At 45.3% G+C, this 15,383-nt stretch overlaps 1 protein-coding gene across 1 annotated transcript in view; it reads right to left on the bottom strand.

Moving 5' to 3' along the window:
• norpA (no receptor potential A) overlaps positions 1-15,383 on the bottom strand; it is a 317,605-nt gene that overhangs the window by 34,124 nt on the left and 268,098 nt on the right. The window contains exons 25-29 of the mRNA XM_070522685.1: positions 13,264-13,416; positions 11,155-11,282; positions 9,797-10,062; positions 4,213-4,314; positions 1,114-1,258 (exon numbers count right to left, since the gene is read on the bottom strand). Of these exons, the coding sequence (XP_070378786.1) occupies positions 1,114-1,258; positions 4,213-4,314; positions 9,797-10,062; positions 11,155-11,282; positions 13,264-13,416 (794 nt within the window). The remainder of the gene's footprint in view (positions 1-1,113; positions 1,259-4,212; positions 4,315-9,796; positions 10,063-11,154; positions 11,283-13,263; positions 13,417-15,383) is intronic.

Here is a 15,383-nt window from a genome sequence, read left to right on the forward strand (position 1 = left end):
CGTTGGATCACTGCAACCTCAACACAGCGCACAAAGCAAACATTACCACACTGTCACGCCAACACCTGTTGCACAAACGAAAAACATGGCCTACTCGCAGCGTCGTGCATGAAGGAAAACCTAAATCAGCTGCTGGATTGTGTTCACGTGGCTTACTAAGCTGTGACTGGAACTGCTGTAACCACAAACCAGGCAGAAACGATGATGATGAGCGGGGATTTGCAGTAGCGCCACTTTGTGGGGCAGCAAGTAGGCTCCGTTCAAAACAAAAATGGCGTCCAGCAAGTCGAACCATGCACCAGTCAGAGTCGGTGCGTGGTGCTCTCGATCGAGTTGGCTCAAGGAGTGTCCGAAAAATCAGACGAGAGGTTGCAAGGTGTCTGAACTTTTGGCAGTTGTTATACTTTATGGTCTATGGGGAGAATGGCAGTGCCACGAAGGAGACCGAATAATCGAGCATGTCCGAATTTTTGGAGTCCGAAAAATCAGTCAACTACTGTATTGCTACTGTGTTCTTTGCCATCACTAATATATGCCAATATCAGTTCCTGAAGTCTCATTAAACAGGGTACCAATGGCTTCTGTATGATTCAAGGAATGCAATAAGGCAAACTTTACTGCTCTGCCTTACATAGAACATCAGTTGTGATGTATTGAACTTAAAACTCAAAAAAGTGTTTTTCCGGTGACTAACTTTGAAGTCTCGCAACTCATGTTCTAAGTAAAAGCAGAGCAATAACGTTGGTATTATTGCATTCCTTGAATCATACAGAAGCCATTGGTACCCTGTTTAATGAAACTTTACGAACTGCTGTTTTGCAAATATTTTTGCAAAAGTTACTTAAAGGATGCTCATATAAAATTAGAACCTGAGGAGATAAAAAAAATGGACTGCATATTCAAAATACGCACATAAACATTACATATATGTACAAGTTCTCAGCACCATATCACAAAGAATAAAATTTTATTTCTAAGACCAACCTCCTCTGCCAAAATTACAATGTACATTAATTGTAATGTACAATACAAACCTGACTGCTTAATTCATTCACCAAGTGTACAAGTATGTAGGTACCAGGATAATCCGGAGAAGTAGTACAGTGCACTCACATTGTCGATCTCGCGCTGCAGGTCGTGCAGCTGCTTCTCGTGGACCTTCTTGAGGCGCTCGCGTTCCTTGCTCTGCTTCAGTGCCGCTGACTTGCGCTCCTCGATGAACTTCTTGGTGTTGTTGCTGTTCTTCTCACGCAATCGCCTGCGGAGGCACACGCAAGAGAGGGCGTGTGAGAATGCGCACTGCCTCTGAATGGAAGAGAGAGCCAGAAACGGGAGTGTGACTTCTGCCACTGCTCCTTATTGCTTTTAGAATCTGTTTTGCTAGAGCGGAAAATAAATGAGTGTCCCAACAAGAGGCTGGCAATTTTGATTTTGCACGAGGAAATGCAACACATTAACCCTTTGAAGGTTTTTGACGTACATGTACGGTACCCTTCTTATGTTTGTTCATGTGTTCTTACGTTCATGTGTATTTGACGCTACTGCTTGTTGAGAGGTGCTGCCATCTCTATGGAGTCACCCAAAGTCATTTGAAATTGTGTTTCCACTTACTGGTGCACACTACTCGACTATTCGATCACATGGTTGTGCGCACATCGTACAACTACATCCCCCAGCTGGTGCGACCAAAATTCAGAGATCAGTTTTTTTTTCTTCGCCTACAGTTCCATTTTCCTCTCTACTGCGTATGCCCGTATACTGTGGGCACGTGCAGTCCTGATTTCGGCATGCCCGTGCACGTTGCCTCTTCTTGGGATAACTGCTCAAGCGTTTCTTCTTCAGACTTGTTTCTGACATGTTTCTTCTTCTGATGAAATATATTTTTGGGGCAACAAAATGATAGCCATAAGTTTTGCTATATCTTTTTCTCAACCTCTTACTATATAGCTTAATTGTGTATATACTGTTGGTGCGAGTAAACATTCTTGTGACAAAATATTGCTTGAAATAAATTTTTGCTGTATTTAAGAGTTTTCAATTACTTGCTACTACTGGAAACTGCAATAATAAAAAAAAGGCTGACCACAGGGCCATGGTTCTTGTGACAAAAATTTGACCCTCAAAGGTTTAGGGAATAATGTCCAGGCATCAACTGCCCCAGCTGCCAGTGTAGCTTCATGCGCAAGCCCAACCGCGCGCTGCGAACACGTGCCCCTACGCACCAAGATGATAGCAGCATACCCTGCCAATTTACAGTCACCATCACACTTAACCCAAACAAGCCTTAAGTGTCTTTTTGCTTCTCCTGTGGTGGCGCTGGAGACTTCTGGTTCGGGTGCCCTAAATATGCTGCCTTAATGCACCTTCCTTCCAGCGCATTCCATGTTTGCTCTTTATAGCCTGCATTTGTTAAAAGTTAAGCCATTACGGATGTTTCTTCACTGTTCGGATTAAGTCTGCCGATTGCCGAACAACACAACTGGATGGTGCATGTTTTACAGAGAATATGCTTTCTGCACTATCACCGATGTTTTGGCGCATGTTAGGGCCTCACACTTCCCCATTCCCTACACGGGAAGCTGCCGTATGTTGTGCACTTACGACCAGCCGAGGCTTGTGCGCTTAGTGAGTCAAAACGGAATGTGATCACACTGTGGGGCAAAGGGTCACTTGCGGGATGTCACCTGCTCTCGTTGGTGTGGTTCAATCCTGGCACGGCCGATGCGGGCGACACACGAGGAAATCTCTCTTGGTCATACCATGCGGCCGGGATAACCAACGAAGCTAACCGTGTTCTCGGTTACTTTTGGTGCAACTTAGCCTAGCACCATCGTCTGTAAAATTATTAGCTTATGATACTCTACTCAGACCAAAACTAGAATATGCATGTGCCACATGGGACCCTAATCAATTTAACGTGATAAAAACACTAGAATCGGTTCAAAACCATGCTACTACATTTATCCTCTTGGGTTACTCATACAACAGAAGCATCACAGAACTAAAGGCCCCTATTAGTCTTCAACGCAAAGTCACTCGACTTTGTCCCTTTAATAAATTTGATCTCTTCATCTATCTGCAGTCATTGCAGCTGATCGCAATCCTAGCCGACTCAACCATGATAGAGCCGTACACTCTCGCCGAAGCCCGGACTGCAACTCATTTATCTTCTCTTTCCATGCGAATCTCAAAAGACTGGAATTGTCTTCCTGCCGATGCCCTGCAACATTCCAGCTCCATCAACATCAAAGAAGATACTGTACGTCTTCTGCTATGTTAAACTGTTGTCGACCCCTTATGTAAAATTCCAAAACGGGGACCTTTGAGGTACTGGAAACAAAATAAATAGCTGGTCAAGGAAAGTTTCAAGGAAACAAGCGAGCAAGGGCAGAGAGCACTAAGTTGTTGCAATATTGTGCAAACTGTACATGCCAAAATCAACATTACAGAAAACTTTAACACACCCTGTAAACTTCTCACACCGCTCTATGTACCAAAAGACAAAATAAAGAGCAACGAGTTCAATTTTAGAGTAGCTTTGCAGCAACATATCAATAGGGTATAGTTGCCATGACTGGCAAGACAAGTACAGACACTGTCACAACAAGTGAAAGAGCAGAGATTTGGGTAAGTTGGCGATTACATTTACAAAAAGCACAAAAATGCAATGCAAAAATGCACAAGTATTGAAAATTCGTTTGCACAATGAAATGAGAGCCAGCAGTGCTTTTGATGCTAACTAGCTTGCTCGAAAGATGCATGCACTCTTGCAGCATGCCAAGGGTGCAACTACAGCTCAGCATCTCGTAGATTTCAACACAACAATAATCAACCTGTATTATCATTTGCTCAGGTCAGATATTGTTGTGCAGCAATGGCAAAGAATTAAACACTGCCAAAGTACGGGTTAACAATTTGACTCTTTATCGAGCGAACTTGTGCACAGAAAGACAAGCTCAGTCGCTGGTCATCGAATCCACTTCGTGGGATCATCGTATATCCAAGAGTAATCGCTGGTGCTCGCGCATGTTCAAAAATATACAACAGCATTCACAAAACACAGAACATTTTATCAGACAACCTTTCTTGCTATGGAATGGGAAACTAATGTTCAAGAAATTTTGGATGCTATATAGGTGCATATGCAGAGTGACACAACTTGGTAGCAGTGATAAAAACGAACGAACAAAAAAAAAAGCAAGTGGAAGTCACCGTTCTCGCTCTGCCTTGTTGCGCAATGTCTTGTCACTGGACACTTCCCGTGCCGTCTCCACCGACACCTTGGCCTGCTTGGTCTTCATCTCCTTGTTCTCCCTGTGGCAGACAAGCGTCACCGCCTTGATTGTTGTTGGCAGCTGGAGCAGTGAGGCCTCCCTGTGCTTTTACCGGCCAACAAAGTTTGGTGCTCACTGGTGTGTATCCCAAACCACAATTTAGCAGAATAAAAATATACAATATGACTGGAGGCCACACTAACATAAACTAAACAGGCCAGTGTCTCAATTATAGATGTTCAAGTTACATGGCTCATGTAGCATGGACTGACAATACTTGAGGGGCAATTTTTACAAGTGTTGTTTGTAACAATGAATAGTGGGCAATTTTTGTGCACCAGTGTTGCTTCCAGGGCACCATTAGAAAAGGCTTTCTTTATGGAAGGCATCGGTACGTCAAAAGGGTATCACCGAGACTGGGTTATTCCAACACCCTGGGCATATTTAGTACATGTGACTCATGCACTGTGCTTTATCAAGACGTGCTTTATACTTTGCACTTCCAGTATTTCACTCATATTTTATAAAGACTCTGTGTTTGATGCACAATCGTAAGTCTCCTGACATGAAATGAAAACACGTACAAGTCGAGACGCAGCCCGCTCAATGTTTACATGACACCAAAATATTGGAGAAACATTTCATTTTTGTTTACCAGCAAGTTCTCACTCAGGTCTGCTTTATTTTGCGGGGGTGTACTGTCATATGTAAGAGGCATGGGACACAAAAAGAAAAGAAGAGGGCGATGTGCGCCGACCGTTCTGAACGGCACGAGCCCTCGAGGCGCCTGACCCGAGGTGTGATCGGAGCACAAGCGGCGCCAAGGTGGCATTATCGACGTGGCTCTGGGCCAAGAAGGTTGGAGCACCAGCTTCGTACTGGCGACGGGACCCATGGAGGTTCGGACGGCCTCATGACGCTGGCAACCCAGGGTGTAGCTGTCGACCTCGGCGACGTTCAAGCGAGGCTTCCCGGACTTGCTGCAGCCTCCCACGGCAGTGCCGGGCACTCCAGGAACTGGAGCCCCCTTCTTCGGCAGACCAGCACGGACGATAGTCCCCGGGGCTTCTCATCGGCACACGGAGAGGTAGCAACGAGGCCCTGTGTTAGGCCTAGCCAGGCAGGCCTGGGTGCCATGTCACCAACACAGTTCGGGGGGGCGCCGGCATCCGAGACGGAGGAGCTGGCCGGCCGATACCAAGGAAGCAAAACTTGCAGAATCAGCGGGAGCACTGACTGGGATCAAGAGCCGAAGCACATCAGACTTGGAGACACGCACCATGACTGAACTTTACAAAAAGGTCCCTTCTGTAAGCGTGCGGCCATAGGCCAGGGTTGCCGGACTTTTGCGCAGAACGCTCGAAGGACGAACGTAGGGGAGAATAAGGACATATGTAGGCTACTCAAGTGTGGAGTTTATCTTTGAGTGTGTTATTAGTAAAATCTGTTTGCTGTGCTCGCCTGCGTCTCCCGACTCCATCTCTCCCAACAACCACACGGCCCCGAGATCAGTGTGACATGTACCTTTCCAACCAACTTCAGGGTTGTTAGTAGCATCCATGCTATCATTCTGCCTTTTGCATTTCTTATTTTATTTCAAGTGCAATGTTGTGTATACTTTATTTCACTATGGTGAAATGTGACAAAATTATAGGAGCATATTGAGCTGATCATTCTTTCAGTTAAATTTCACACATTAACACTTTTCGGTTTGCGCCTATTCCCATCGATAGTCCGTTATCGACAGTTGCAAATACGTATTTTCCTGTGTTCCGAGCGCTCTCAGAGGGCTAGTGGCAGTTATTGGGCTATCTAGAAACTATTAAATGAGTTTCAGTGTCCGATTTCCTTTATATGCTACACTCAGATTTTTAAAGTGCTTTCGCATAAGACCTGTGGTCGGCCTATGAGTGCTCATTGTTTCTAAGATGGCGTCAGCGTTGTGCGCTGCTCATTCACAGAAACATTGCATTTCTATCGATTTCAATGCACCTGCATGTGAGTTTTCGTAGTTTTGAAGCAGCACTGGCGTGGAAGAAAACTTCGGTTAGTCAGGTTTCCAAATGAAGTTCCGGTTCTTTTCATAGAACCACTTCAAGGCTGCTGTGCGCCGATATATAATGATGCATGCTCCACAGGTTGCGGCTCTCACCTGCAGCAGGGTGTTCGTTCACAACCTGCGGTCGGGGTCACGTCCCGGTGGCCATGCAGCAAGTCAAGTTTTGCACAAAAAGACGTTTGGGAATTGATGTTGGCAACCCGCTAGGGCTCGTCACTAGGGTTAACATTTTCTTTTATATCTCAACAAATTTTTTACATAGGAAGATCATATTTGCTAGAACATTGCACAGGGCCTTTGCATTCAAAACATACATCCTCAAATTTTTTAAAAAGTTTTCTGTGCAAAGCAAGAATGACGTTTTCATATAACTTTTTTCTACAAAAGCTTCGTTGAGATTTTTTTTTTCAAATTCATTTTAACAAACATGTTCTTTGGGAGTTAGAAAGAATGTTTCTCCTTCAATTTGATACTGTAGTATAAAGCGTGCTCTGTGATAGGAAAAAAGTATTTACCCCAATACTGCTGTTTTCCCCGCAGGCAGGAAAGTGTTCAATATCAATGATTTAGTTGTTTCAAATAAATCTCCAACTCTAAAGCACAGTGCAAGAGACTAATTTTAAGTGAGAACAGCATGTGTTTCATGGCTGCCAAATAAAGTCCCTGCCACCAAGGTGTGCCGCCAGACGACTCTCTGATCTTGTTTACGGAAAACATCCTGGCTTTCGAAGGTGTTTGCTGGGCGTTCCGAGTTAGTTACCTGTATGTGTAGCAGGCATGTTCCCTAGGTATAGCTATTTCAACAATTCTAATAATGTGGCTCTATGGCTTAAGAGAAAGCCATAGCTGGGGACCAACTTTGATGCCGCCCATTAAAATACATGTCAACCGCAGAAATGCTTTTATGGAACAATACATGAACAGATCTGATTCAAATTTTTTGCATTTTAGGGAGGAAATTAAATTCTAGTGACTGTAGGAAGCAAAATTTTGATTTAGTGCTTGAAAGCTTTAGTAAATATTAAAAAAATTCGTAAAAATATGAAAGCCCGATTACAGAAACTATAAAGCAAAAACAGATATCTCAGTCCTGTAAACTGCATCAGTTAGAGTACCTAAAGTGGAGAATATTGATATATGAATTTAGAGCTTAGGAAAGTGGTACAATGTTTATGAGGGTTTTGCAAAAGTCCTACCCACAAATAACTGGTACATTTTAGAGCAGTGTATAATATGCCAAATATATCCGATTTAGATGTACTGACTTGTCTGGTGCAATGCGAAGTTGTAAACTTGATACTAAAGTTTTTACCAATTCTGCAATTATCACTCGACGTTGTGGGCTCACAGTACGTCTCCGCGCACGGCGTCGCCAAGTGGCCCCCGAGAAGTGGAGCCTCACGACGCGGCACGACGGCGCACGGCGATAGACCCACCGCAGGTTCGAGCACCGAGCCGAAAGACCTGGCCGGCTCTGGCCGTACGCATGGGCGCTCTCCCAGGAACACACGGCGTCCAGGACAGTTAAGGCGTTTATTGATCACAAATGGCCAACATGTACCAGACTGCACCCAAACACACGGAGTACACTCGGCGCCCGCGGTTCCCGATGGCGAGGAAGGCGGGTTACATGCCGCGTCGAACAATGGTTTATGCGCGCAGGCCGAAATGCGTTCGCAAACGCTACCTAGCGCTTCCCGTCACCGACAATGGTCTGCGACGGTTCGGACACGCAAAATGTGATGCACTGAGCACCTGCGACTGCCGCAAGGGCGGAACGCAAAGCCACTCAGCAAGTCACACTTACGCAAGCTGACAAAGCACGTGAACGTCCCCAGGCCGGGGTGTTGGGGACACAAATAGCTGGTCGCTCACGTACCTTGCAGCTTGCCTCTCGTGACCGGCGCTCGTCCCTGTCGCAGCATGACTCTCCCGCGCACGGCAATCGTCCCCAGTCGGGGCTTTTTCCCTACGTCACGCCCCACGACCCAATCGCAGGGCCGCGTAGCATGACGTCGCAAGACGCGGCCGCGGCGCCCAGGGAAAACGGCGCGCGGTCAAGGGGCAGGCATTTGGGAGAGGTTTTCCTCGCAATGGCGAATAAGTCCGGAGCCTTAGGCACAGCAACGACTGCGCCCCGGTAGACCGAAGGAACTCCCACAACGTGGACAAAGGCAAGTGCAGAACAGTACCGAAAATGCCCCTAAAGTGCGCCTGTCAGCAAAATCAGAGATGTGGGGACACGTCTCGCACATGTGATTTCAAACGGCCTGTGCAGCAACAAAATTTTCAGTCATGAATTCTACTGCTCTGCCGACAGATTACCGCTGTTGGCAGAGCACAGTCGGATGCGCATGATAGTGCTTCATCTGGTCGATTGTGTCTCCTCACTGGCTGGGCTCCACTGTCCTCACCTAATGATAGTGTCTTACACCGTGTGGTCTAAACTGAAGGTTTACACAAAATACTTTTACTGCCTTTTTTACCAGAACATTGTTACGCTTTCTTTAGTTCATTTGTTCTAAATTATGTTAGCGCAATTTTCGCTGACAGAACGTCTGGGCAACTGTGATTATTGTACCTTACAGCTTTTTTGCTGTACAGAAGTGCAATTCATTGCCCTGCATCTTATAACTGCATTGTTATCAGCCCAAGGAATGCCATTACCTGTGGCATTCCCTTAGGCCTACAGATAAACCGGATATTTGTAAACCATGACGTGTTGTTTAGGTACAGAACCGAAAAGAACCTCTGTGATCCCATGTTTGGTACCCCAACTACAACAACTGCATTTCAATGATGGCAAAATGCAAGAACACTTGTTTGCTTGTATTTAGGTGCATATTAAAGCCCAGGTGACCAAAATTATTCTGCTCTCTACTACAATGCGTAATCTGTCTGTTGCTTCGTCGACACTGATGCAATCAATCAATCTGCTTGTTTATTCACAACTTTGAAGTGAACATATTTCCAACTGAAACTGGGATTTATTGTGTTGTGTTTATCATGTTGTGCAGACATTACTGCAAACCACGATCCTTTTCTATCTGATCCTGTTACAACCCCTGCATCTCGAAAAAAGTCTGCGTTCAACTAGAATTGTTGAAAATTTCCTATTGTGCCAGTGTAGGTAGCAATGGTTCTGCAACGCTAAAATACATGTGACCCAATCTCCTTAACGTGCAACTGTCTTCCAAAGAAGTACCTTGCATGCAAAATTATTTTAATTAACACTTTCTCATTTTTAACCGTTAAGTATTGTTATAATGTATAGCACACTTGTTTTCTTTTTATTGTAAGTTATGTGCTGAATTTGTAGGCATGTGCTTTGATGAATGCATTCCTCATACTGTTGGCTTACTGGGGTGATGAGGCCAGCGCTGTGACATTGCCTTTTCTTTCTTGCCAGCTACCGAAACAAACCGACCGATTGATGGCCAGTGGCGAAAGAGATGCGCCTTGCCTCTCGAACTTTGCGTCCAGCTGCTTCATCTGAGCGGCCTGTGCCTTGAGCATGAGTGTGCGCAGCAGGGCCCCCTGCTGGGTGAGCTGCTGGCGCAGCAGCTCCCATTCCTGGCTGCGCTGCGAGGCCAGCAGGGACGACCACTGGTGCATCTGGTTGACCACGAGTGACCGCACTGCGCAGTCCTCGCTGGCAGCCGTGCCCGAGTCGTCGCCAGCATCCCGCGGCAAAAGCTTCTCCACGGCCAGGCACTGCTGCTTCTGCACCTGTGGGGGCCGTGTCTCTTCTACGTATACATTGTGCCTCTATCACAGCAGCCAATCAGTTGAGCTATATTTAACTAGGGGCGTGCGAATACTCAATTAGCACCTAATCGAATCGAGTACTGAACGTTGGAATAATTCAATTCTCAGCTGAACTGCACGTCATTGTGCAGCTACATCACCCAGCAACCATGGTGATCACCTATCTGCTTCTGGTGGACACAATCTCTGGCGCCCAACTGTCTCACCACTTGAACCACTGGAAGGTCCTGCTTTTAAAGTTACATTCTTGGTAAGCCGAAAAGGACGTAAAAGTCTTCCGACAAATTGGTTCTTGGTAAGCAAAAAAGAATGTAAAAGTGTCACTATGAACATATTTTTGTTAAACCAAAAAGGATGTAAAAAGTGAGAGAAGCTTAAAGTTTCCATGCTAGCTTCTCATGGTATATTACTGAACCTGTATTGTTACCCATCAGAGGAACTGAAAGCGGGGCGGGTAGGCAAAAATTAATATTCACACTTTGAGTTGCGCGTGAAACACAAAGGAAAGGACTAGACGACACGAGCGCTAGTTTTTTTCTTTGTTCGTGCGTGTTTCGTGCACAACCCAAAGTGTGAATATGACTTGTCCCTCCCATTTTAATGCTGGTTGGTGCAACGGGTAATGAAATGTGTAAATAAATAGCGACTAGCACCCCTGTAGATACCAGTGTGTACTTTGAGGAGTGTGAGGCAAAATTTAGTGGTGTGCAAAAATGCGAATATCCCCGAATCAAATCGAATCAAATAGTGAACATTCAAATAATGCGATTTGTGAACTGAATATTTGCTATTCGATATATTGGACGAGGAGACCTGTGCAGTGCTACACGCCCCGTGCGCCAAGGAGCCACTCGAGCGAGCGATGTGAACTGAGACTCTGGTGCCCCAGTTGTGTGCATTATGCACTGCAATCGTGGACACCACTGGCGAAGCTTAATGGGAAGCAGCACTCGAGTGGTCTTGTAACGAGAAGGAAGGAGAGCCAAAAAATGTCGAGGAGGAAACAAACAGGTGGCAAGAGGGGACAAGCTGCTAAGGAGATGCCATGCTCACGTGCTGCTTATCCTTGTGGTGTCTCTTGCGCAATCCCTCGAGCTCTTTCATCTGCTTGCGCCGCAGCTTGATGTACTCCTTCTCTGCCCGCAGTGCGTCCACCGTGATGGCCTCCACACGCCACTCCTCTGCAGTTGTGCAAAAAGCAACGCTCTACCACAAAAAGTGGAAAATCAGGGTAGCCAACCAAATAAAAAGCTATCATTTGATGTTTTTGAGTGTTGAGAAACTTGAACGTTGACTTTACTTCATCAACGACCTTAATTTTTATCACTTTTATAACATGCTACCTGACCAGACAAGCCTGTGTCGAACTCATAACTAAGCAACATTCTATGTTGCACAGTAAAAACCAGCAAAAGACACCACTATTGATAGATTATGTAGGAAACTTGGCTTTCTTCTGGCATCCCACTAACCTCGCCATAGCCAATGTGAGTATGAATTTCCCCTATTCAAAGCAACGAGAGTAAAAATTCTCAGCTTTTCCCCTTGAATTTTTGAGAACTGACAACTTCCTTGAAATTTCCCTGATAACGTAAGTACCTTATTGACAGCTCAATTCTTCAAGTGCTAAAATTTCGTATTACAGCAGTGAGTTTGAAAGACGGAAAAGGAACGGCCAATGTGAACAGCCTATGATTTCATTGTATCAGCTCGGTGTCAAGCATAAATTTGCAATTTCCATTCCACTGAATGTCTTCAGAAAATCCACAAACGCATTAAAAGCAGCTAAATGTCCCTGATAACCAGGAATAATGAGGTATTTTTTCAAGTTAGGAGGCACCGATATGCACGTGACTTCAAGCAACACAACAGGGGGACCCTTTCATGCTATGGAATGAAGCAACTATTTTAGATGTGACATTAAAAAAAAAAAAGAACAGCAATAAATTTCCACTGTTGTCTGAATAAATACAGTTGTATGCCTGTTAGAAAATTTCAAACACGGTGCAAGGCCAACGTCTTAAAAAATGCTTCCATCTTGCCAGTGCACAATGCTGTGGCACCAGCTGGTAGGTAAAAATCAAAACATTTTCTTTGCAGCTCTTGGTGGCATCACCAAGTGTCACATCACAGTGTCAAAACAAACAACTGATCTCAATAATAATGGCAAAACATCCCCTGTGCTTTGTTGTCGGCGTAAAGTGAGACTAAGCATAGGCTAATTTTACTATTTCATTTTTGCTATCACAGCAGAAAGCAAGTAGCAACAGAGGATTCAGATCGAAGTGGGCAGAGTGGTTGCTGTTGCGTTTTTTGTGCAATCACACGATAATGGGGAGAAATGGTCGCGAGGGCTTCTAGGTGACAAGCAAAATTTTCTGGCTGACCAAAAAATGGTGACGCAACAAGCTGAATAGATTGCTTTCTGTGATGGCAACACCTGGTGCTTGTTGCCGGCGCCAGAAAATTGCGGCCATGTGGTTGAGCAAGTAGCACAAGGACGTCTGCAAGTCGCTCGACTCTCTTGCTCCCCCTCATGTTGTTTTCCCTGCGTGGCTCTCACATCTCCTGTTATCCTGCTTGCCTGCGTGTCTAAGCACCGCTGCCAGTCAGTGTAGTTGCAGAATAGTGCGAGAGAGAGTGTTACACTGCCAACGCCACCTAACGGCAGAGTTACTCGGGTGCAAGAGGGTGTAGCATCCCCCTCCTTGGCTTGGCGTCAGACTAACTGATCAGACGTTTCGCACATGTGCCGATACGCTTCACGGGACTGTCCCAAGAAAGGCTTCGGAGTGGGGCACCGGGATGAATGAACCCTATCGTTTGAACGTGCCACCATTCGCGTGACTGTACGTGTGAACGATTAGGCGTTGGTGTCCAGCATGGGGGCGAACATATTCCCTCATATTCTGTCACTGTGAGTCAGACTTCCTCAATTCGTCTGCACCCATCAGCACATTCCATGGGTTGCATTTCGGCTAGGCGGCCTTATTGTACAAAAGGCACAATAAATGCCCTTGTCATTCTTTACACTACTACATTGTCGTTCCTTTGTATCAAGAGCACGTCTGAGACCTCACGCGTCGCACAGAGTGAAATGTCAGACGTCCATAATGCTGCCATGCATTACGTGAGTAATGCACAACAGGATAGGCAGCGCACCCCGCTTTTCGTCGTCTTTCTTTTGCTGGGAGCCAAGCTCAGGCCGGTTGACGAGGATGTCGGCCTCCTCGATGCCCATGGCACGCATCTGGACAAGTCGCTTCTCCTGGGCCGACAAGAATGCCCGTGGATCTGACAGGGCATCCATCAAGTCTGCACCGAAGAGAGGGACAAACACAGATGACCAGACGTAACCATACCTTAGCTTGAGAGCAGACCATCAGAAGCAGCAACTACTCAACAATGCACATGAAAACAGCGTTAAAATATTTTTTTGCTAATACCATTATTGGCTGTAGCCACCTAGTATAATTGCTGTCACAAAACATGATTCAGTAAAGTACACAGGCATGTACCCAGGATGTTTTCTTGGGGGGGGGGGGGGAAGCAACCAAAGGTAACTTTTCTATGCAAATGAGGGGGGAGGTACCTTTAATATTACAAATGTGAATAATGCCCGTCATTCGCCATAAAGACACGTAAGCCTGCAAAAAAGAAGTGAAATAAGGTGCACCTCACAGGTATGCACGCCTGTAAGATACAACTCTCCTTCACTTGGCTAACAAGGAACCACATCAAATGGACTCGCGCATGACAGAAGCGCAGGAAGAACACTGCCAAGAACAAGTAAACAAGTGAAAGTGTCAAATGAAGATTTTTAGTGGCATTTTCTGAATTAGCAATGGAAGAACTATATATATATATATAATCATATCATGAGAAGCCAACAATGACACCAAGGAAAACACGGGAAATTACTTGTACTTACTAAATGAATTAAAGAAATGATAAATTAATGGCAATGAAAGTGGATGAAAAAATAACTTGCCGCAGGTGGGGAACAATCCCACGTCTTGGCATCATGCGCGCAATGCTCTAACCAATTGAGCTACCGCAGTGCCGTTTCCCCATTCACTTTCATTGTCATTAATTTATGATTTGTTTAATTCATTTAGTAAGTACAAATAATTTCCCCTATGTTTTCCTTGGGGTCTTTCTTGGCTTCTCATGATATGATTAATAAAAATCGGGCCCCTTGGTCCACCCTCTTTCTTTCTTCTCGTTTTTATACATATACATGCGGAACAATCACAGTTCTTTTGGGTCCCGTTTACTGCTCTACCAATTTAAGTGGCAAAAGCGACTCGTGTTGCTTTTCGGAAAGTTTCTTAATGATGCGCAGTCACCAGTCCCGTACCCCCGCGTAGAGCGCAGGACGCTGCAGTTCTAGACATACCGTGCCTACCGCGGAAGGTTATAAAAACATTCACATTAGCACAGCAGAGAACTGCTGTGCTAATGTCAGGTGGCTCACCTGACGTGGCTTCCACTGTTATCAGTGGAGCCACGTCAGGTGGCTCCACTGATAACAGTGGAAGCGTGATTCAAAACACACGGAATTATTCTGCACTTCCGGCGGCCTTTTCTATAGTTCCTTCTTAAATAAAGAAATGTTGATCCATAAATATTTTAACAAACAATGGTTAAATTTGCTAATTTTTGCTTTTGCTTGCTGTTTGGCTGTTGCCTTGGCTCTTTCCCTAAGTAGATCGCTTAATTTCTCAACTTGCGATTCTTATTTTCAGTTGCCAATTTCGCACTAAAATTGCTGTAAAATTAGGGAAAATCCAGACGAGCTAATGGGTGACAGTCATATTGCTTATGGCTCTAACGGTTATTTCAGAATCTGGTGATGGATGCTGTTTCGCATTAATTTACTTTCCACGTTATCTAACCCATATTGCAGGTATATGGTTCCGAGGATCCGCCAGCGTCGCCAAGAGCCGCCACTTTAGAAAATAATGAAGCAAAAGGAAAAGTTGAACGCAATTGGCATTTTCTCCGGCAGCAACTCGGTCTGCGAGCTTACAGACCACCTGACTACGAACCGAACCTCTACCCTGGCCCCTGGATCAGTCTGAACAAATACGACTGAACTAACGAAACCACAGTGATGCGCATGATCGTTGAATAGATGCTAACAACTGAACTCATCTCGAGATAATCGTGGGGGCACCAAATCGATGAGAAAACTCGCCTTCACATCCCTGGAGATGCCCATAACTACCACCATCCAAAAAGAGCGAAAAAATTGACAACCATTCCACTCTGTGAAGATA

This window comes from Dermacentor albipictus, chromosome 7, assembly GCF_038994185.2.
Source record: "Dermacentor albipictus isolate Rhodes 1998 colony chromosome 7, USDA_Dalb.pri_finalv2, whole genome shotgun sequence".
Taxonomy (NCBI): Eukaryota; Metazoa; Arthropoda; class Arachnida; order Ixodida; family Ixodidae; genus Dermacentor; species Dermacentor albipictus.